General features: G+C 44.4%; 1 protein-coding gene across 3 annotated transcripts in view; it reads right to left on the reverse strand.

The window, feature by feature from the left end:
* Positions 1–14,973: 14,973 nt before the first annotated feature.
* Positions 14,974–21,020, reverse strand: part of SLC8A3 (solute carrier family 8 member A3) — a 158,353-nt gene continuing 152,306 nt past the window's right edge. For all 3 annotated transcript variants that reach the window (XM_035113366.3, XM_035113403.3, XM_088669954.1), the window contains 2 exons: positions 19,407–19,682; positions 14,974–17,612 (listed from right to left, as the gene is read on the reverse strand). In XM_035113366.3, coding sequence (XP_034969257.1) covers positions 17,236–17,612; positions 19,407–19,682 — 653 coding nt within the window. In that variant the 3' untranslated portion in view covers positions 14,974–17,235. The remainder of the gene's footprint in view (positions 17,613–19,406; positions 19,683–21,020) is intronic.

Genomic DNA, 21,020 nt, shown 5'->3' on the forward strand with positions numbered 1-21,020 from the left:
CAAAACATCTGGAGGGCCGAAGTTTGGGGATGCCTGATCTAGAGAGGCAGCTTTCACCCCACCCCAGCAATACAACTTTTAAGTTTTATGTCTCACATAGGGCTTACACCATCTGATCCATGGTCTCTCTAGCTGAGCAGCTTGTCCACAAGAGCAAAATAACCTCTTGTTGGAAACTTTAACAGCAGCACATGGTCCTAGTTGTTCTTTTCTTGTCTGCCCTTTTGAAGTGTTACAGATACACTAATCTTGGAGATGTTTGCCCTGAGCATAAGGACATAATAATAGTCTTGCAGAATTAGAGCAGGGCCCATCTAGCCTAGACTTCTGTTGTTGCCACTGTCTAGCTAGATGCTTCTGGGTGTACTCATGAGCCTGTGCATAAGGGGGTGATGGCTTCCCTTTTTTTGTTGTCTTGGCCATCTATTAATAAACTATGGATATTTCTGATTATCAGTGTCTGGACATTTTTGTCTTAAGACTGTAAATTCACCTTCTTTCCATGTCTGGCTACATTCAACAAGAGGACAGCACTTTAAAAGAGCATTGCAAACCATCCCATAGAATTGTAGAGTTGGAAGGGACCCCGAGGGTCATCTAGTCCAACCCCCTGCAATGCAGGAATCTCAGCCAAAGCATCCATGACAGATGACCACCCAACCTCTGCTTAAAAACCTCCAAGGAAGGACAGTCCACAACCTCCTGAGGGAGTCCGTTCCACTGTCAAACCGAAAGTATTGCTTTTGAATGGTAGTGCAGTGTTTCTCAACCTTTTTTGGGCCACGGCACACTTGTTCCGTGAAAAAAATCACGAGGCACACCACCATTAAAAAAGTTTAAAAAATTAACTCTGTGCCGTTATAGTCAATTATATTGACTATAATTATGACTGTAAGAAACACTTGCCAATTGCTGTGTTGGTTGCAATCTCCTGTAATAAGGCTTCACAAGCCGTCCTGCGGGTCAGTGTTGTGTATTGGCGGCCGCCAGGCTCGTTTGCACTGAGCTTTGGGAAAGAGGAGGAGAAATATTGCTTTCCGGCGGGTCAGCGCTGCTTATTGGCGGCTGCCAGGCACGTGACAATGCAAATCGCCCTTCTCGTCGCCGCACGTCGCGGCACACCAGCCAGCGTCTTGAGAAACGCTGTGGTAGTGGGCAAGGCTAGCAATTTGGGGAGTTTTCAGATTTCATACCTGTTATGTACTGAGCTGAATCCTAGAACAATAGGATTCAGAATCAGCGGGAGCTACCCAATCCAACTCCAGGTGGAAGTGAATCTGCAACCTGATTGGCCTGCTGGAGCAGCCAATCAGGCGGCTGGCAGAAGTGAATCTGCTACCTGATTGGCCTGTAGGAGCAGCCAATCAGGCTGCAGGCAAAAGTCAATCCACAATATAATTGGCCCACAGGTGTAGCCCTGAAGTAGCCAATCACGCAAGGCCCATTGTGTAAATAATGTATATAAGCAGATGGTTTTGGGAAAAGAGCCATTCGTCTTCTCTTCTCCTCCTTGATGACTATGAGCTGAATAAAGAGCATGAAATTCACTCTTGACTCCGAGTATATTTCAATACCCTTTTCCGCTCTTTATTTTCCTAGCTGGATAATATTTGTTTGCTTTTCATGGCAAGTCAAAAGCTTTGATATTCTGATATTCTGATCCTTATTGCTTCTCACCACCCTTCTGCTTCCATTCTAATGACTCCTTCACATATCGTTTTTTCTTGCCCGGGCAAATGTGAACACCCACAGGCACTATCATGTCTGAAAACTGAGTGAGTCAGTTGTAGGTATAATATGTGTGAGAGAGCCATAGTCTTCTTAGCCACTCATGAGGCCTGATTAAGGCAAACTGGTTTGGCGACAACTTGCCATCAAAACCATTGCTTCACACAGCATGCTGCTTCTGGCCTGCTCACCTCATGGATTGGACAGTGGCCCCCAGTGTGGGCCCCTTTGGGTTGTTGGTCTTCAGCGATTCTGCATTTCTGATTAAGCAATGGTCGGGGCTAATAAAAATGTGCGTAATGACACAGTTGCAAACTCGACTGCTCTAGAGCAAGGCTGGTCAGACCTCAGACTTGTGGGATGTGCTTTGTTACTCACAACATCTCCCAAGATGTTGGGGGCAAAACACAGAAGCCTTATTTGGGCATTATTCATCCCCCTGTATATCAACACAGAAGCAGAGAGTACGGCTGTGCTGCATAAGGCCACCCCCTGACATGCAATCCTTCATCAACATGTGAGCTGCAAAGGTCTTTAGGGAGGACACCTTCATGTGTACATGTGAAGATGCCCTGGGATCTCCTTGTTCCTGTGCTCAAACAGGGCTTTCAGATTCATGGGCTCAGATTTATTTGTGTGTACCAGAAGACTGCTGGAGGAGACTCTTGAGAGTCCCATGGACTGCAAGAAGATCAAACCTATCCATTCTGAAGGAAATCAGCCCTGAGTGCTCACTGGAAGGACAGATCCTGAAGCTGAGGCTCCAAAACTTTGGCCACCTCATGAAAAGAGAAGACGCCCTGGAAAAGACCCTGATGTTGGCACAAGGAGGAGGGGACGACTGAGGACGAGATGGTTGGACAGTGTTCTCAACGCCACCAACATGAGTCTGACCAAACTGCAGTGGAAGACAGGAGTGCCTGGCATGCTCTGGTCCATGGGGTCACTAAGAGTTGGACATGACTAAACAACTAAACAACAACAACACCAGAATACAGATACACCCAGTCCTTACACAAAAACCCATTCCTGGTTCAACCCAGTGCCCCCTATGCTTTTTTCAGCAATATAATTTTTTTTTGTGGGGGTAGAGAATTGCTATGTTGCTTTAAAGCAATCTACTTCAAATCACCAAGAGATCTATCAGTAAATCCCAGTCTGCCTTCTGCACCCACAGCCAGCTCTAGAAAATCAAAAGTTGAATGGAGAGAGATTTGTTCCAACTTTCACACAAGCTGTTGGTCCCCACCCCCCTTGTACAAGGGACTAATATCTGTCCAGAATGCCACACCCCTCATTTCAATACACCACAGTTCCAATCGAGTCCACAGGACAGCTGGCAGAACTGTCCAATTTTGTTATTTTTATTTTAATGGTTTGATCTAGCACCTCTAGGTTGCAAAGGCATTAGGCTATGTAGGTGTCACCTGAATCTGGAAAACTTGACATTTCAAAAAATGGGGTCTGTGTAATTTTTAATACAGTAAAAGTATATGCCTCTTTCCATTAGCAAACCTGTACAAATGGAAAAGCAAATAGCATTTAGATTAAGCACCATATTTTTCCGTGTATAACATGCCACCGTGTATAAGACTACCCTATTTTTGGGTACTCCAAATTGAGGAAATGGGGGGTGGAGATTGCCCAGAGTTGTTGAGCTTTTTTTGGGGGGGTGTATAAGACAACCTCATATTTTTATATTATTATATAAAATTGTCTTATACACAGAAAAAAAAATATGGTATATTTTTTATAGGGGAGATGCAGATTCACTTCATTGCCTTTAGGTGCCACTGTTTGCTCTATTGCTTTGTTTAACAAGGTAATGAATTTACTACCTACAGTCTATTAGGTATTGCCTTTCCATTATAGAATGTTTGAGTAATGGTAACAGTGAAATGCCATTTTTCATCAACAAGTGAAATCAAAGCATTATAAACTAAGATGGGGAACTCAATCTGACCAGAGGGCTGGATCAAGAGGTGGCCAACCTGCCTCAGGCCATTTAATCAGCTGCCTGTTAATCAGCTGCAGCTGCTAAGGTGGAATCAGACGCGAACTCTCCTAACTGTGCTGCTGGTTCTTGCTTTGTAGCCAAAAGCAGCAGGAAAAAAATGCCAACTTCAAAAAGTCTCAACATTTGGCTGCAAAGCATTCTTCTTCTTCTTCTTCTTCTTCTTCTTCTTCTTCTTCTTCTTCTTCTTCTTCTTCTTCTTCTTCTTCTTCTTCTTCTTCTTCTTCTTCTTCTTCTTCTGCGATCATTCTTATCCGAGTAAGATTGTCTTCCATAAGCACGATTTTAACAATGGGTCCGTAAGTGACTGTGGAGGCCAATTCTGTATCCACACGTCCTTCCACAGTGGGGACATTGGTTTCCAGGAGGGAGTTGATCGCGGTGTGGATTTTCCAAGTGTGCCTTCCTCTTAGCACGTCCTGAGATCGAGTTTCTTCAAAGCCCATGACACCTTTGGTAAAGGCTGTTCTCAAACTGGAGCGCTCGCAGGCCAGTGTTTCCCAGTTGTCAGTGTTTATACTACAAGAAAGAAGGAAAAATCAGAATTTAACAAAAATAATTTACTATAGGAAGGAAGGAGAAAAGGTATAAAGAAATATAAAGAAGTTGAATTGCTGTGGAGGGAAGTAGAGGGTGGGTGGTGGGTTTTATAAGCGTATAATTATGTAGTTGTAATTTAGGTATTATATTTTTTGTTACGGAATTATTGGTAATTTTCAATAAAGATCTTTGGGGGGGGGGAGATACTACCTTCAGCTGTTTCATGCCTGTGTTGTATGACATCATAAAAAAACCTTTAGCAAGCTACACAGGACTTTCAAAGATAGTCTTCTCCCTATTTAGCCACACTATTCCTGCTCTCTTTCCTATGTCAAAGCCAACCTTTTCATTGGTCTCTTTTCATTATAAAGAAAAGGGGACATCCTGTAGCTTAATGGTTTTGCACAACAAGCAATAAACAAACAAACAAGGTAGGTAATAATAAATGAAGGGCTATTAGATGTGAAGGAAGCAGTGTGTTCTGTTGGACTAATTTCTGCCGTTGAGCTTTTAATTATTTTGACTTTGGGTGAATAATTCTGACTTGAAGGGGCAAAGGAAGCTCAGATTTCACTTTGGATCCAGAGCAGGGAGGATGTTTTTACTTTGCTTGTAAGACTTTAGAATCAGTGTCTCGTTCTGGGTTGTTTTGTGGAGGAATTTCAATAAAAATAAAAGAAGAAGTGTGCATGCAATAACAAACTTAGTTGGTCTCTAAGGTGCTACTGGGAGGAATTTTTTAATTTTGTTTCAAAGATAAAAGAGTCTTTTATAAACTAATTTTTATTGGCATAATGAATTCATGAACATGAATCTCAAATACAGTTTATTCTAGTTACACATTTACTCTTCCAAAGCTGGCAAAGGATGTTTCTCCTCTTTGACCTGGTCAGCATATTCTCTGCATGGTATTTTACAGGGAGATATTGACATTTCAGTGACATTAGCTGTGCTGTTCAACAGCATCTAATACCAGAATCTTATATATAGACGGCAGAAAGGAAGCTGGGAACTCTCTGCATGAAGGCCTACAATCCAACATAGAGTAGGAACAGCTCTGCGTGTACATGGGCTGTGTAGTAACGAAGACGCAAAGCAAAAAAGTGGCCAGAAAAAACAAATTTGTATGGCTCCTAAAATACAGAGTTCCCTATGATGAAAGAAATCCATTGGCTTGTCCTAGTATTTTCCACCCATTTACTCCCAGGGTTGTGTTGTGTTGTGTTCTGCATGCAGCCTCAGAATTTGTTTCCACTCACAGGATTGAATTCTGGAAATAATCATTTTAAAGTGCCCTTGCTTGTGAAGAGCACCTTATCTTCCTCACATTGTGTGGATGTCTTCTGTACAAAGCAATGTGGTTCTGGGATGTCCTTAAAGCCTAGGCTGTCTGACAAGTCTGGTTGCTTTATTATTTCACAGGTAAATTCTCTCTTGGTCAAGTGTTGTTTGCACTTTAATTTTACATTGGTTTTAACACTTGCCTTTGGTAAAACTGCTCCCTGTTGTCACACCTGTGAGAGCACACTGGAAAGAGAGGAAGGTGCATTTTCTGCAGAGGCCTTGACATCCTAATCCTTCCATCAATAGGAAATGTATTTCATCCATCCATTCAAAAGGGAATGGAGAGAGGCTCCCCTCACCCTCACTTGACAGGAATTTTAGGCCTGGGCCAACGAAAGATACCTCCCAGTCCCAATGAAATAGACTTAACTCGATTTAAACACAGAAGACACCATAGAGCACAGTATTGCTTTGTAAATTCTGGTTTTGTGGCATTGTTGCTTGGTCAAAAGTTCCACATCTGAAATGTAAATGTTTCTTCCGTCTCCAGGAACTATATCCAAGTACAGTAGTACCTCAGTTTACGTAACCCTCTGGTTACATAAACTTCGGGATGCATAAGCGGCAAACCCGGAAGTATTTTAATGGGTTTTGCCCCTCACACATGCGCAGAAGCAGTCCTCCAGTTGCAAAAACCTCGGGATCCAATCAGACCTCCGGAATGGATCCCGTCTGCAACCGGAGGTACCACTATATGTGCTTTCATGTTACTAATTCTTTCCATGTTTTTAATTTGGTTCCAGCAAGATAAAAGACACACACACACACACACACACACACACACACACACACACACACACACTTACTTTCCCCTCTTTCATGTGCTTTTTCTCTTCTGCTTCGATGGTTGTGCAAAAGACATTCATACAACCAGCAAAGCAGGTACCAGCTGAAATGAAGGTGCCTGAGGTCTGTCATTTGTGTTGACTTTGTTCAGGTACATATGGGGCAGGCGTAAGGCACCATTTTCAATCCCAAGGCCACATTCGCTTTGGGGCAACTTTCTGGGGTGCATATGCTAGCGATGGGGCAGAGCAGTGAATGTTCATTGGGCTACATTCTACGGTACATATACACAACCTTCTCTATGTTCTATCCAGGCAAGCAGCAGGTATTATCAGAGTGGCCAAGGGAGAGGGTATGTGGCATGGAGCTGGATGGAGCGTGTCCCACAGGCCAGATCAAGAGGCCTAGAAGGCTGCATTTGAGGCCTGGTCCCAACGTCCCCTGCTCATGTAACAGTGCACCACCCTAGCCCTGCACATGTGAAATGGGTTTCCTCCAGTGCCATCCTTGCAAGCAGAAGGTCTCTCCAGGTAGGGAATGTCCCCATGTCTCATAGGGGGCGGTATTTGTTACAAAGGTGCTATTTTGCATCACCCATCCTCCTAGGGCAGTGTACAAACATGCAGAAGACCTTGCAAGTATAAAACAAAAATAATAAGCTATTCAGTAATAATAATAAAAACACCTGCTGGTTGAAGATGAGAGTTGAGGCTCTCTCATGTTGTCTCAAACTCCACAAAGCTAAACAATTGGAAGGCTCAGATACTTCAAGACAACTTGGTGTGTGTGTGTGTGTGTGTGTGTGTGTGTGTGTGTGTGTGTGTATAAAATTATAAATTTTCTGTTCTACAATTTAAAGCACTCATTTTTACATCCTTAAGATATCAATGACTTCCCTTCTTCTCTTTCCATGGTTCATTTTACATATCATAAATCCCTGCATATTTTTCAAAAACTATACCATTTAGTATTCCATTATTGCATCCATGAAAACTTATTTACACTGTTGAATTTATCTTAATGCTGCCAGCGTTTTCAGCTGTACACATATATTCGCTAAACGTTTTCCACTCTTCTCTAAATGTTTGTTCTTCTTGTTCTCTTATTCTATAAGTTAAGCCTGCAAGCTGCGCATATTCTCTCAACCTAAGTTGCCACTCTTCTTTGGTTGGGACCTCACTCGTTTTCCATTTGGGGGCTAACAAAACACGGGCTGCAGTAGTGGCATACATAAATAACCTTTTTTTAAAAAAACTTGGGGCATCTTTGATGGTCCAAGCACGCCAGCCTCCCCATGCAGATTTGGGCCTGAAAGTGTGGCTGTACTGAGAGTACTGTGCAACTGTCCTGACTGTATGGCGGTGGGGGATTGAGCAGTTGGGTGTGTGTGTGGTTGTGGTTGCAAAGAGAGTTGCAGCATGGGGCGGGGCATGTGGTGCAGCTGCACCTGGGGTTGGGGCTACATGTGTGGCCTTGTTTCTGAGGTTTCTAGCTGTGCCCATGGGCCCCAAATGGTTGCCACCCTTTGTCTAACCACTGTACCATCTTGTCCTATTCCATCACTAAAGGAAAAGGCATTGCACACAGAAGCCACTAGGCGGCTCCCTCTGCAAACACTGTGCACCTGGAAGAATGTTCCCTTCAAAATTTAAAATGTGCGTGCAGCATTTTGGGGGGGGGGGTGAACCCTGCCAGCGGAAACCTGCTCAAGTGCCTCTGCTTGCACAAGGAGACTTTCCTGCCTCCTCTCGCACCCCCTGAAATTGGCTCTGGGGGAGTCAAGGTGTGACGAAATGTCCCACTCTCTACTACTAAAATGCGACACAGGAAACCAGAGGTGAAACCACCCACCCTCTTCTCCTGCCGCCTTAAAATAAACCCCTTTTTACTTGTGGGTTTCTTAGTAAAGAGTGCCTTCCAGCTTACGTGGCCTGGTATCTTGAGAAACTCTAGGCTGTTTGACGGAATAACCTCTTGCCTACAGTAAAGGGTCTCCCTCAGTTTGATTCCCCACTGCAAAAGTTTGCCCTCTCCACTCTGGCAACTTCGTGGCACCCCAGGCTATCCTCCTAAGCCTCCTCAGTGTAGCTCTAGGACACAAACTGTCGCCTCTATTCCTGAGGTAAGTTTTGTCCTCTATTGAGCCACCACTGCTGTGAGTTCTGATACCCCGCTGGAACAATAAAGACGATTCTTCTTGGCAAAAAACAGATGAAATTTTATTATCTTAAAACATAGTAGTGTCTTTATCGTTTAATGTGTTTATCACCTTTGTTTCATTTGTACAATAACTCTGTCAAACATTTAACCTCAAGCTCTCCTAAACCACAGCTACATTCCCACTCTCCTGACCTCTCAACTTTCTACACATCACACCACTCCCTCCCCCTCTCCCTAACTGACCAAACCGACACTCCCTCTTTTTAAACTGGGAACAGTCCCGCCCCCATCAGAATGTTATGTCAGTCAGGCTGGAGGTGGATTAACTCTTTTCCAGCCAGGTAGGAATAAACATTTCAAAACTGTGTCAATTCGTCACACAAGGGAACCCAAGAACGCATGCAGTGCAAGGGGGTATTATTGCTCCATTGACCAGCAGCAATGTTTGTGCAGAAGGAATATTTGCAATAGCATGATGCTGAATTCCACCCAGCAGTGACTGCCATAGGTTTCAATGGGTCATGAAAACCTTAGTAGCTCCGATTCAGTAAATACACTCCCTTAACGTGAACAGGAGAATTGTGCATCCACTTTTAGTTGATCAGCCATTCTCTGTCTTTTCTTTTTTCTTAAACCACACATCATCTCACTTTCAGATTCCACAAGACAGAGGAACTCTATGCTTCACTACAGGATTGGCTTGTGTTCCTTAAGAGTCTCACCATTCTCTATTCAATGCAGAATAGTGATTGTTCTCACACCCCTCTAAGCTTTAACAGTATTGATTTAGGCTTCTGCTTCTGGCAGGGCTCCAGCACCTTCCATAGAGCAGCAGAAACGTTTAACACCATGAACAGGAAATGATCAACATTTGATCATTTACTGCCATATTGCTCATCTAGTTTTAGTTTTGAAAAGCTGTTCATTAGATGTGTTTTTATATACATTATATCAAACATATTCTTGATGTAAGCATTCAATAAATTCATATGGTTTTGTTATTTATTTATTTATTTAAAACCCAGAACAGACAGTTTCCCAGCATGCATTGCCTGTTGAATTTCTGCCTGTCCTGCGATTACTAAAGGTGAAAGAGCCCTCAGAAAGAAAAACATAACCTGCATGGAAACATTTCTAGGTGACAGCAGCTTGCTCCAAACGACATCATTTTCCTCTAGCCTACGACCAGTGCCTGACACGGCCTTCTGTTGGATCTGTGCTGCCACAGCCAGAAGAGGCCTTGCTTTGCAGCAAGCTGACTGCCTCCAGCGCTAGGTGCAGAAATGACGGCTGTAATTAAAAAGTTTCCTGTCTACATAGTGATCTCTGTGTATTAGTAGTGACAAGAGGCTCCCAGCAGGGACGCCTCCCTATGGCAGGCCTGCACTTGGAGGGGGCCGAAGGAAGAGTCTGCTGTTTTCTTTCAAGCTGGCTAATACAGTCAAAAAGGTTAGTTCTGTCACAGTGAACTGAACTGTGCCATTTCCTAATTAAATTAATTCAAGTGAGCTCCTCAAGCATTGGAAGAAAGGGCATAACTATTTCAGGTGAGGAACAAAAGCGAAGTAATGCTGCTGGCTAGATTCATGCCAGGAAAGAATTAAGAAAAGGTGGAAGCTGCATTCTAGGGAGAGTCCGCCTTTATTAGGTCCTGCATCAGGAAAATTCCTCCTTCTGTTTCAGCTTCTTGGCTGAGGTAGTGCTTAAGGTCACATTACTGCACCTGGGGGTTTCACTGACACATAGCTTTGAGTGAGGCCTGACTGCTTAAACACCACCTCCTTCCTCAGAAGAAGAACATCAGAGATACATGGGCTTGGTTCGCACATAATGCAAAGCCGTGGTTTATTGAACAAACCACAAACTAGCTACCAGCTGTTTCACAGACGACCAAAGTTGTTACTCAAACACTGGGATTGTTTCTCATCTATTCTTGCCTGGTGCCTTTGTAATCAGCTGTGCACCTGGTTAAGGGAAAGTGCTGGGTTTGTACATAACACCAATCCGTAGTTAAAGCAAACCAAGGTTTGTAAACCAACAATAAAGTATGGACAAAATTAAAAAATTCCTTCCAGTAGCACCTTAGAGACCAGCTAAGTTTGTCATTGGTATGAGCTTTCGTGTGCATGCACACTTCTTCAGATACACTTTCTTTCTTTCATGCATACAAAAACTCATACCAATGACAAACTTAGTTGGTTTCTAAGGTGCTACTGGAAGGAATGTTTTTATTTTGTTTCGACTACGTCAGACCAACACGGTTACCTACCTGTAAGTAAAGTATGGCTTCAGGTAGTGGTTTACTGACAGGGGAAAAAAATCATACTGGACAGGGTTCATGCAGAATCCTCAGTCATAGTTTAATAAACCATGGTTTCGTGTTACGAGCGACCAGGCCAAGGCCTATCCAGTGTTTTAGCAGCCGCTCAGCAGATGAGCTGGGCTCAAAATCTGTAATTCAGCTGGTGTGTTGTGATCATTTAGGTCCCAAAGAACATCGTGTGCTGATGCTGATAATGGTCAGGAAAGAGTAAATGACTCTTTGGATGCTCCACCCCCAATGAATGGAACAAGAGAGAGAGAGAGAGGTTGGGTGTGTGTGTGTTCACATCCTGGGAGGTTTAATGCAGGTGACAGACCAAGAAGTCAATGTTAGAAGCTGGCGGGTGGATGCGCATCCTTCCCTCACAGCATGGCGAACAGAGCAGGCTCCTCAAGTGAGGCTCTTTACATAAAATATATTTCCTTCAGCACCGTAAACTGTGTTTTAATGAAACATAATGTAGGCAGATTGCCTTTAACATCTCAGTAATGGCTTTAATAACTCCCTGAGCTTTCTAAGGCTGTGGACTGAAACCCCAAAAGACTTCAGCCAGGAATGTAGAACAGGAATGGACCTGCTGAAAGTGCCAATTTGGGGCAGCATGAGAACCAATGGGAGTTTCTCCCTTGACTTCAGAGGACTGTGCCACAAAAGCTTTCCCTTGCAGAAAACGGAGCGGTGAATTCAGAGGCTTCACCTCTTCCAGAGAAGCCTCCCCCTGGTTTTTCATAAGTTCAAACTAGGGTTGCCATATTTCAAAAAGTAAAAACCACGACACCCCAAAATTGTTGAGATTTTTTTAAGGAAACCCCCAAAATTGATGACGTCCCTAAGATTCAGGACAAAGTGCCACCTTTCAGAAATCCCCCCAGGGTGTCAATTCCACCTTTGAAATTTTGTTATTTAAATGTGGGAAAGGGAATAATATCTTGGACTGGGACATGAGTGGAGTTTGCAGGATGCTCCCACTGCCATTATTTGGGCGTGGGGCAGGAGAAGGAAGGCAAGCAATTCTTGTGGGTTCTCCCTCCCTTGCAGCCCCTCATTTGCTCTGCAGAAAGAGTGAGGAGTAGTAGAGGGACTGCGGAGGGGAAGGTGAATAAGAGAGAAGCGTCTCTCCCTTTCCCAGCAGAGCCTCTGCTGGATTGAACGAGCAAAGGAAAGGGACACTTAGTGGAGTTCTAAATATTTTATACTGGGAGAAACAAGTATGATTGGCACACAGGGTTAAAGGCTGACTCTTAGCTGCTTGGAACCTACTTAGGGCCTGCTGCACTAGTGCCACAGGCATGGCTGTTGTGGATTCGTGGCTGTACTGCTCACCAAAGCAGCTGGAGAATAGTACAGAGGGTGAAGAAAGAGCTGTGAGGCGAGGGGAGCCCTTTCCCCATCCTTTGGACCACCTGGGAAACTCAGCACACCTGCTGCACTTAGAACAATGGGTGTGGAGAGCACAGTGGAACGGGACACAATTGTGGACAACCTGAGGAGGTACCATCCACCTTGGGCCTGCCCATAAAAAGCAAGTCTACATTGAGAGACTAGCCTGTCTGCTGTTTCCAGGAATTTCTCCTCTGAGAATTGTGTGGGTTAGCTGAGAGTTTGATTGCACCTGGGTGAGAACCTGAAGGCTGGGAGGGAGTGTGTGTCAGAAGGAAAATTGATTTATATTTTAGTAACTTTGTATTAATATAACTGTATTATTGTAATGTTTTGTCTGTTGCATTTTTTTGTACCCTTCTCAGAGATCTTTTTAAGAAGTGGTATAGAAATTCAATAACCAATCAATCAAAACAAAGACAACACAACGGTTCAGTTTATTTTTCTTGTATTTAATGACTTAAAAAATAAAAGGAAGGAACACTCCACTGATATAGTTGGCCCAGAACAGTTCTTTTCAGTGCGTGTTGAGGGCAGCAAAGTAACCATGAGATGGGCAATGGCATAGAGTCCACTCCTCCCAGGCAAGGTGATCTTAAGAAAGAAGTGGATGGGAATAATAATGTATCTGATACCACACAAGGAGACATCATTTAACGGCGTTTGCTGTACCCAAGTTAGGTTTATTAACTAGGCATGGGAAGGCAGAGCTAGGCTGGATCAAATAAGAACTCACCTGATGACCTTGAACCGCCCAGGCCAGTGCTCAAATAAGGAAATAAATTAATGACTGGCCACACAGATCATGTGGCACGAGAGCAGGAAACCAAGACACTTGAGAGACAAAGCAGGTGAGATGATAACAGCTTTCGTTGGACTGGACTGAATGTTATGACCTTTCAAGCCTTGCAGAGCTTTCCGGCAGGCAGAAATGAGAAGCTCAGAGGTCGCGCCACTCAGCCTTAAGCCCACCTCACAAGGTTAGTGCGAGGATAAAATAAGATCTCAGTTTCACTCTCCAAAGCTCCTTTAGGGAAGAGCAGGAGGCCCATGTGGCAGACGAACCCAAGCACATATATAAACAAGTAGCGATGGGAAGGCGAGCAGTTAAGAAAACAGAGTTGTGGTAGAAAGATAGTTGGAACCAAGGCATTGGAACACCTAGCAGGTGTGAAAGAACATAGTGTTGAATAACAGAGATTATATATGGTTGTGGTAACTCCTGAAACTCTGATCCCCCCTCCCTGTCAATAAAATAGAATCCAATTACTTTTTTTTTTATTCCAGAAGAGCTGATCATTAGACTGCTAGCTTTTCATTTCTGAAGTCAAGGTTTGGTACAGAGCTCCTTGTAGGGCAGGCACCAAAATATTCATTCATCTAGATTTCTAGCTCCCCCTTCCTCTGAAGCACTAGGAGAAGCAAAAGCAAACAAGCCAAAACCAGGTCAGAAAAGCATGGCTGATGTTTGGGCTGGAGGTGGGATGCCTGCCACAGGGTTACAAGTGGTTCCATAAAAAGGAACCAGCTTTGTGACTTTGGGCGCAGCTCACCACTCTCTTGTGCCCTGATGCAGCTCTCAAGCAGCTCCACAGGGAAGGCACAGGAGACCTTCTCCCGTCCACAGCACCCTTTCTTCTCATGCACATCTCCATTGGGATGATCCACTTTTCGCATAGCTTAAGATACCTAATTTCTTCCTGGAATATAGCCACCTTTAACTAGGGTTTCGTTCTTGGGGTGTGAACTTCCTTGCCACCTCTTAAGCTAGTCTGCCTGCATGACCAAAGCACACTCATTTCCGTCTTTAAGTTTCTTTCAGAGCAATCCTAAGAATGCCTATTCAGAAGCAAGCCAGTACAGTGGGGTTTGCAGCCTATATCTACATCTATATCTATCTCTCTGTGTGCATCTTTTGTGATAAGGAACTACAAATGTAGTGTGGCACGTATGAAAATTCTCTTGTGGTTTCATAGGAAAATAAATGCTTCATTTTCTTTTCATTCGTTGTCATAACCCTTTAGGAACATTTCGTATTTTCGTATTTAGTAATGCATTCCTTTGGCCACTGCAGATTTCTTCTAGCTGTTTTATGCACCTGCCCATGAGTGTGTTGCACACGCCACTCAAGTCACTCTCTCTCACATACCTATTTTCCCTGCTTTTAAAACTTATTTACTATCACTGATTCACTCTGATAACACACAACAAAGACACTCCTTTCCCTGGATTTCTAGCCATTGACTTCTCTGCACCCCCTTTAATTGGCGCAGTTCGAGCACCTAAGGTTTTTGACAGAAGAAAATCTCATTTTTAAAAAAATAAAGCGTAACCTCCCCCAATTTCTTGCACTTTAGAAATATGTATATACATATATATATATATAAATGTAAATATATGTGTGTGTGTAGATATAAGTATAGCTTTTATTACCAACCCATTTCATTTGCAACTGTTTATATAATATTTTTCTTTTAAAAAATTACCATTGGAAATTAAAAGGGTGCTTTTTAAGAATGTTCTTCACATGATGCAACCCCGCCCCCCCAAAAGAATGTTAACAATTAAGACTACCCCCCCCTCAATCTAACAGAATCCAGAAGTGATGACCCCCAGAGGAGGGTATGAAAGAAACAAGGTGGCAGCTGCAACAACATAGACCATTAGAATGGGAAACGTCACGAGTTGGAAAATATTTGTCAGTACTTCTTTTATACTGTATATAAAAAAACAAACCCACTGAAACCCTGCCCCTTACACCCAAGGGGATTAGAATTCACTTTGTTGTGTATACAAGATGCCAGTATACTACAGTAACCAGCCATGTAGCATTATCCATGAGGTCATACTCTGTCTCAAAAGAGGTAAGGAAGTCATCTGGCCGGAATACCAAGAAATCGCCGAAATAGGTTAATGAAATTGTGTCCTAGATCATGATGCTTCATAGAAAGAGCTTTGCTGCCAATTTAAGACAACAATGATCATTAGGTAGATCTCCAGATGTTTGGAAACAGACTGCCCTCACTTGGATATAACACACTGAACCACAATTCAGCATTTTTTGCACAAGCCTGTTCCCCATCCTCTCCTCTGACATGGCTGTGAGGAGCAAATGGGAAGCAGTAGCTTCTAATCTAAACTAGCTAAGGTTTCTTCTTTCATTCAAACTGCACACATTGGTAAGTTTTAACCATGCTTTATCCAAACAAGCCAGGGTCAAAACAGTACCTTAAATCTGGCTTGGTTCCCCCCCCCCCTTCCTAAACACCTTACGTACCTTAGTTGCCGAATGGAATCCAAAAATGTTCGACAACCAAGGTGCAGCTTCTGATTGGCTGCAGGAACTTCCTGCAGTCAATCGGAAGCTGCGGAAGCTGCGTCAGACATTCGGCTTCCCAAAAACGTTTGCAAACCGGAACACTCGCTTCCAGGTTTGCTGCCAAAAAGTTAGAGTCGCAAGGCATTCGAGAACCAAAGTATGACTGTATATTGTGAAACTAATTCTCAGTTTGGGAATAAAGACAAACTGTGTTTAGCTGAAAATGGATGCTTCCAATCTCTCCTATGCGTCTTCCTTAAAAGAGAAAGGAGTTGTGGGGTGGGGGTGGGGGTGGGGGTGGGGGAGCACATGCCTGAGGCTTGTTCATGTAACATGAAACCATAGTCTAGTATTACATCAAAATGCAGTGTTTGAGTGCTTCCGTTTACAAATGGGATGTTAAAGCAGCCGGGAGATCACCATCCATGAAGCAACCACCTGGCACTGCTAGCCACGAGGGACCACCAGAATTTCTTTCCTCCTCCTGTAATGTTTTTATAAGAACAAAGCCAACCCATGTAGAATATGCTTGGAAGACTTCGAGCGGCATCTTAAGACCTCGAAGATTTCTTTTCATATGCACCAACAAGTGTGAGAAAATGCAAATTATTTACATTTTTTTCTTTAGAAAAAGAAATATTCTTTCTTTTCTTCCATAAATAGAACAAACAGTCTATTGTGATCAAAAAATGGAAAAAAATAGAGAGGGGAAAATAACTTGTGCTGTTTTTCCTTACTCCTGTTTTCCACACTGCAGGCTCCCACCCTTCTGCCCTTGTGTTGGTTTATTTATCTTTCAAAAATGACTATATATAGTTCTCTGCAGTGCCAAAAGCTTTAAGTTAATTACACAAAGAGAATTTCCATATTCAAAATATACAAGTTACATACAATAATGTTACAGGTTGTCCTTTCTTTCTTTTTGGTAGCCCAGGCAGGTGACATTCTCCAGCCTTCAATGGTATATTTCCTGAACGTGTCTGTCTGTGTGTCTGTGTGTGTTTGCATTTCAAATGCAACAGGCTAGCACTGTAACTCTAAAAGAAAGTGAAAAGAGCGAGCTTTTTCATAGAGATTGTTTATGCAATGTAAAAAGAAGAAGAAGAAGAAGAAGACGGAAAAAGAAAAGCATTTTCATCTCCAGTACTGACACTGGTGTGAGGTTTGGATGTGTTGACCATTTTCAGGTCCTGGCTGAGTGCTAAAAAAGGAAAAAAAATAGATCAAGTAAGATTTGCCACCCCCAGTTGTTGTTTTTTAAAAAACACCCAAATACCCACCCAAAATATAGGCTTTCCATCTGAATATGTGACATTTGGTAAGGCGGAGGAAGGAATAAAGTTGAGGTCAGCAGCAACATTTGAACAAATAGGTACTTTGAGAAGCTGCTGGCATTTCTGATTTGACTGGATGGGATCAGCGGCTGGGTTGACATGGTTGGCTTGATTTTAATTGTCAGGGGTTCCCCCCCCTTGTGTGAGGATAGTTTTGCCCTTCTTAAAGCCCAGTTGTCCTTCAGTCTGGGCCGTTATGGAATCTTGATTGATAGCTGTCAGTCCTGGTTTGACAACGCTTTGAGGACTGGCATCCAATGAGGTAACGAAGGAGGGGGAAAGCCCTCCCTTCTTCCAGCTCCGTGGCTTAGAACCCTTTGATGTAGCAATAGGCCTCCAGGGTGGCAAACAAAATGTACAGGAGCCACAAGCTCACAAAGAGCAAAGTTGTGGCAAGTCTGCACCCTCTGGGGCCCCCCAGTTCCCCTCCGAGGTGAGGCCGCCTCCGGTACAGCAGGACACTGACGCAGACGAAAGCGAAGATGGTGAACAGCGTCACAGAGAAGGCGAGGGTGCCTGCTGACACGTGGAACTCCTCTCCCTGGTAAGCCCAGTAAATGGCGGCCACCGACCACGCCAGTCCAATGCCCAAGAAGACGTTGACAGCATTGCTGCCCGTGACATTGCCAATGGAAGCATCTGCATACACGTCCTGGACGGCGGCTGCTTTGCTAGCAAAAGTGTCTGAAAGGGAGAGGGGAAACGAGGGCATGAGGAACAACAGAAAACAGTTGGGGTGGTGGTGTCAGTCATGCTTACGTAGAGCAAGATACTGGGAGACAGAGGATGGAGGTATCTTTTTGGGGTGCAAGGAGAAGAGCCGGAAATGTAGGCCCCACTTCGATGAGGTGGTATTTCAGACTGCAATGAGAACTCACAGAGTGGTGAAGGGATTTCATCTATCTGTTTATTTGTTGTAAGGAGGAGCATCTAGTCGCGTGAACCCCAAGCTGCAATCTGAAGTGGTACATCCCAGGTTCAGGTATGACTATCACCTCATAAGAATCAAGGCCTTACCCGAAGGGTCAATGCATATAATCAGTGGAATATGCATTAATATAAAAGGTTTATAAGCCATGTTTTAGCATAACTACTCACATGCACATACGACGGCAATGCATAATATGAAAACCCCAGATTACAGTGAAATGTATTCAAAACATAAAAGGTAAAAAAGGTAAAAGGACCCTTGGACGGTTAAGTCCAGTCAAAAGTGACTATGGGGTTGCAGCGCTCATCTTGCTTTCAGTCCGAGGGAGCTGGTGTTTGTCCACAAACAGCTTTCCGGGTCATGTGCCAGCATGACTAAATCGCTTCTGGCGCAATGGACAGAAACCAGAGCGCATGGAAATGCCACAGCAGTACCTATTTATCTACTTGCACTGGCATGCTTTCGAACTGCTAGGTTGGCAGGAGCTGGGACAGAGCAAGAGGACCGCCGACCTTCTGATCGGCAAGCCCAAGAGGCTCAGTGGTTTAGACCACAGTGCCACCCGCGTCCCTTCTCATTTTCTCACCACCTTCCTCATTTTCCATTATTGCATTATTCCATTTTTTTCAGCCTAGGGACCGCATTCTCTTGTGAGCAATATTCTAGGGGTTGCATAGTGGTGATGGGCTGGGCCAGAGGGAACAAGCAACAGACAGGACTCTTAACCTTTGTTCCCAGCCACACAAATTCAGGGGTTTTCTCTCTCTAGATCAGGCATCCCCAAACTTCGGCCCTCCAGATGTTTTGGACTACAATTCCCATCTTCCCCGACCACTGGTCCTGTTAGCTAGGGATCATGGGAGTTGTAGGCCAAAACATCTGGAGGGCCGCAGTTTGGGGATGCCTGCTCTAGATAAATACTCCACCTGTCACCAGATCTCCCACCCCCACCACTTCCAAGCAAACAAGAGACATTATCAGAGTTCAAGGACAATTTTCAGCAAGACAAAAAGCACCTGAGGAGCAGGTCCAGTGAGGGGTGTGGCCTAGAAAGGGGAGTGGCCTGGAGAATGACCCAAGTGCCAAAGAGAGGCCAGAGGGCCACTCACCTCAGGTCCCCTACCCCTCCATTACTGAGTATTGTGCGTTAAGAAACCTCTTAACCGTGATAGTCATTTCAGATAACCAGACATCATAGGAAAATGTTTGTTTTTCAGGTAACAAATATGACCATGTCAAGAGGATAAGTTGGTGTGTGGTTACATAATTAGTTCTTTTCCCCACAACCCTGCTCCCAAGCAATTTCCAGCACTTGTGCTCCCAAACAGCCTCAGAGCCTGGGGGTGGGGTGGGGGTAGTGCAGCATTGTGGGGTAGAAAACAAGTTGTGGAATTGCCACACCAGGAGAGGAGGAAGGAAATGGCAGGCAGGGGAAAGGGCAAGCAGCCTCTGTTGCTGGATCTCCCTAGCATATTCTGCACCACCACCCCCTGGTATGACTGGCCAAACATAGAGAAAGCAAACCATTCGCCCAAGAGCCTCCTCACCTGGAACTGAAGTCCCAAAGGCCACAAAGACAACAGCAGTCACTGAATCCTTGAGGCCAATGGTGCAGCCAAAATGAGAAGCCAAATCTCCAATGACGGCGGTGAGCATGCCGATGATCAAGATGGACACGACGAAGCAAGCCCAGCCGTTGCAGTACTCGGTGGGCGGGACACAGGCAAAGAGCACCTTCCAGAAGACCGTCAGGAAGTGCATGACATAGTCAAAGCAGGACGGCAGGCGCTCTTCGCCAGACTCATCCTCGTCCTCATCGCCAGCTGCAGGAAACAGGAAAGAGGAAACCCTGAATTGGTAGTCTTTGTGGGAACCACACTACACTGAGCGTCACCACTCCACAACGTCGCAGGAAGTTCTTGTGGGCAATGCTGAGTTCTGGTACTTGCTTTCTACAGCTGCTTTGTTACTCTGACCTTCTGCAGAAGGGGTGGAGAATGTGTGCTCCAGATGTTGCTAGACATTGTTCTCTGATCATGCCGGCTGGGGCTGATGGGTGTTGGAGTCCAACAACTTCTGGAGGGCCAAAGATTGGCTGCCCTTGACCTACATCTTCCTCCTCCACCTGCAGACATGAATAGCCCCTCCTGGACATTAGCCTGCCTTCCTTGCTTGCAGTATTCCAGTCCTACCTTACTGCTGCCTGACCCTCCCAAAAGGTGCCCCAAAATCTGATCTTGCCAGGAATCGTTAGACTATGATTCCTGCCAGCAAGAACATTCATGACCTTTAGAAACACAGAAGTAGTGAGTTGCTTACTTTGGGAAGCTAACCGGGAGATATACTCTCCTCTAAGCTGACCAATGTAAAAGCCTCTTTCCACTCAGAGGTCTTAATTAGAGCTGGAAAAATAAATGCTTCTGTTAGCTTTACCTTAGTTTCCTCTGCTTCTCTGGGACTATGAGGGTTAGGAAGGTGAAATGCTTAAGGGCAGCAATGGGGTTCCCCACACCCTGTAATGGTACCAGCATCTTTGAAAGTGGGTCAACACCAAGAGAAGCATCTCTTAATACCCTTAACTTTGTTCTTGCATGAGGACTCAGAGGATATGGTCATATTTATTACCATAGCAACAGCATCATGAAAATACTGAAGGCCACTCAGGCATTCTTATTCATTTTTTCTCACACGAAGCAAGCAAGCACACATTTGAACTCAAAGGGTATTCAAGGAAATGGCTTTTCTGCACAACACACATTGAAACACACATTCACTGACAAGACACTGGGGCACAGGCTTCTCCTTGTTGTGAGGTTTGCCATACTGTAACACACTCGGGGTTATTAAATGAAGCTAGCAAAATGGGTGTGGCACATGGGATACCTGGCATCAGGATGGAAGGATGGCTTTGCCCTCATCACAGCAATGGCTCCAAGTGCTAAGTCAGGCATCCCCAAACTTCGGCAGTCCAGATGTTTTGGCCTACAACTCCCATGATCCCTAGCTAACAGGACCGGTGGTCAGGGATGATGGGAATTGTAGTCCAAAACATCTGGCGGGCCGAAGTTTGGGGATGCCTGTGCTAAGTCATTTATATGGAAGAAAGACAAGGGGTGTCCTTGGAGGCATCCTTCGGGATGGCTAAGCCTGCTTCCCATCCA

Source organism: Zootoca vivipara, chromosome 1, assembly GCF_965207765.1.
Source record: "Zootoca vivipara chromosome 1, rZooViv2.hap1.1, whole genome shotgun sequence".
In the NCBI taxonomy this organism is placed as follows: domain Eukaryota; kingdom Metazoa; phylum Chordata; class Lepidosauria; order Squamata; family Lacertidae; genus Zootoca; species Zootoca vivipara.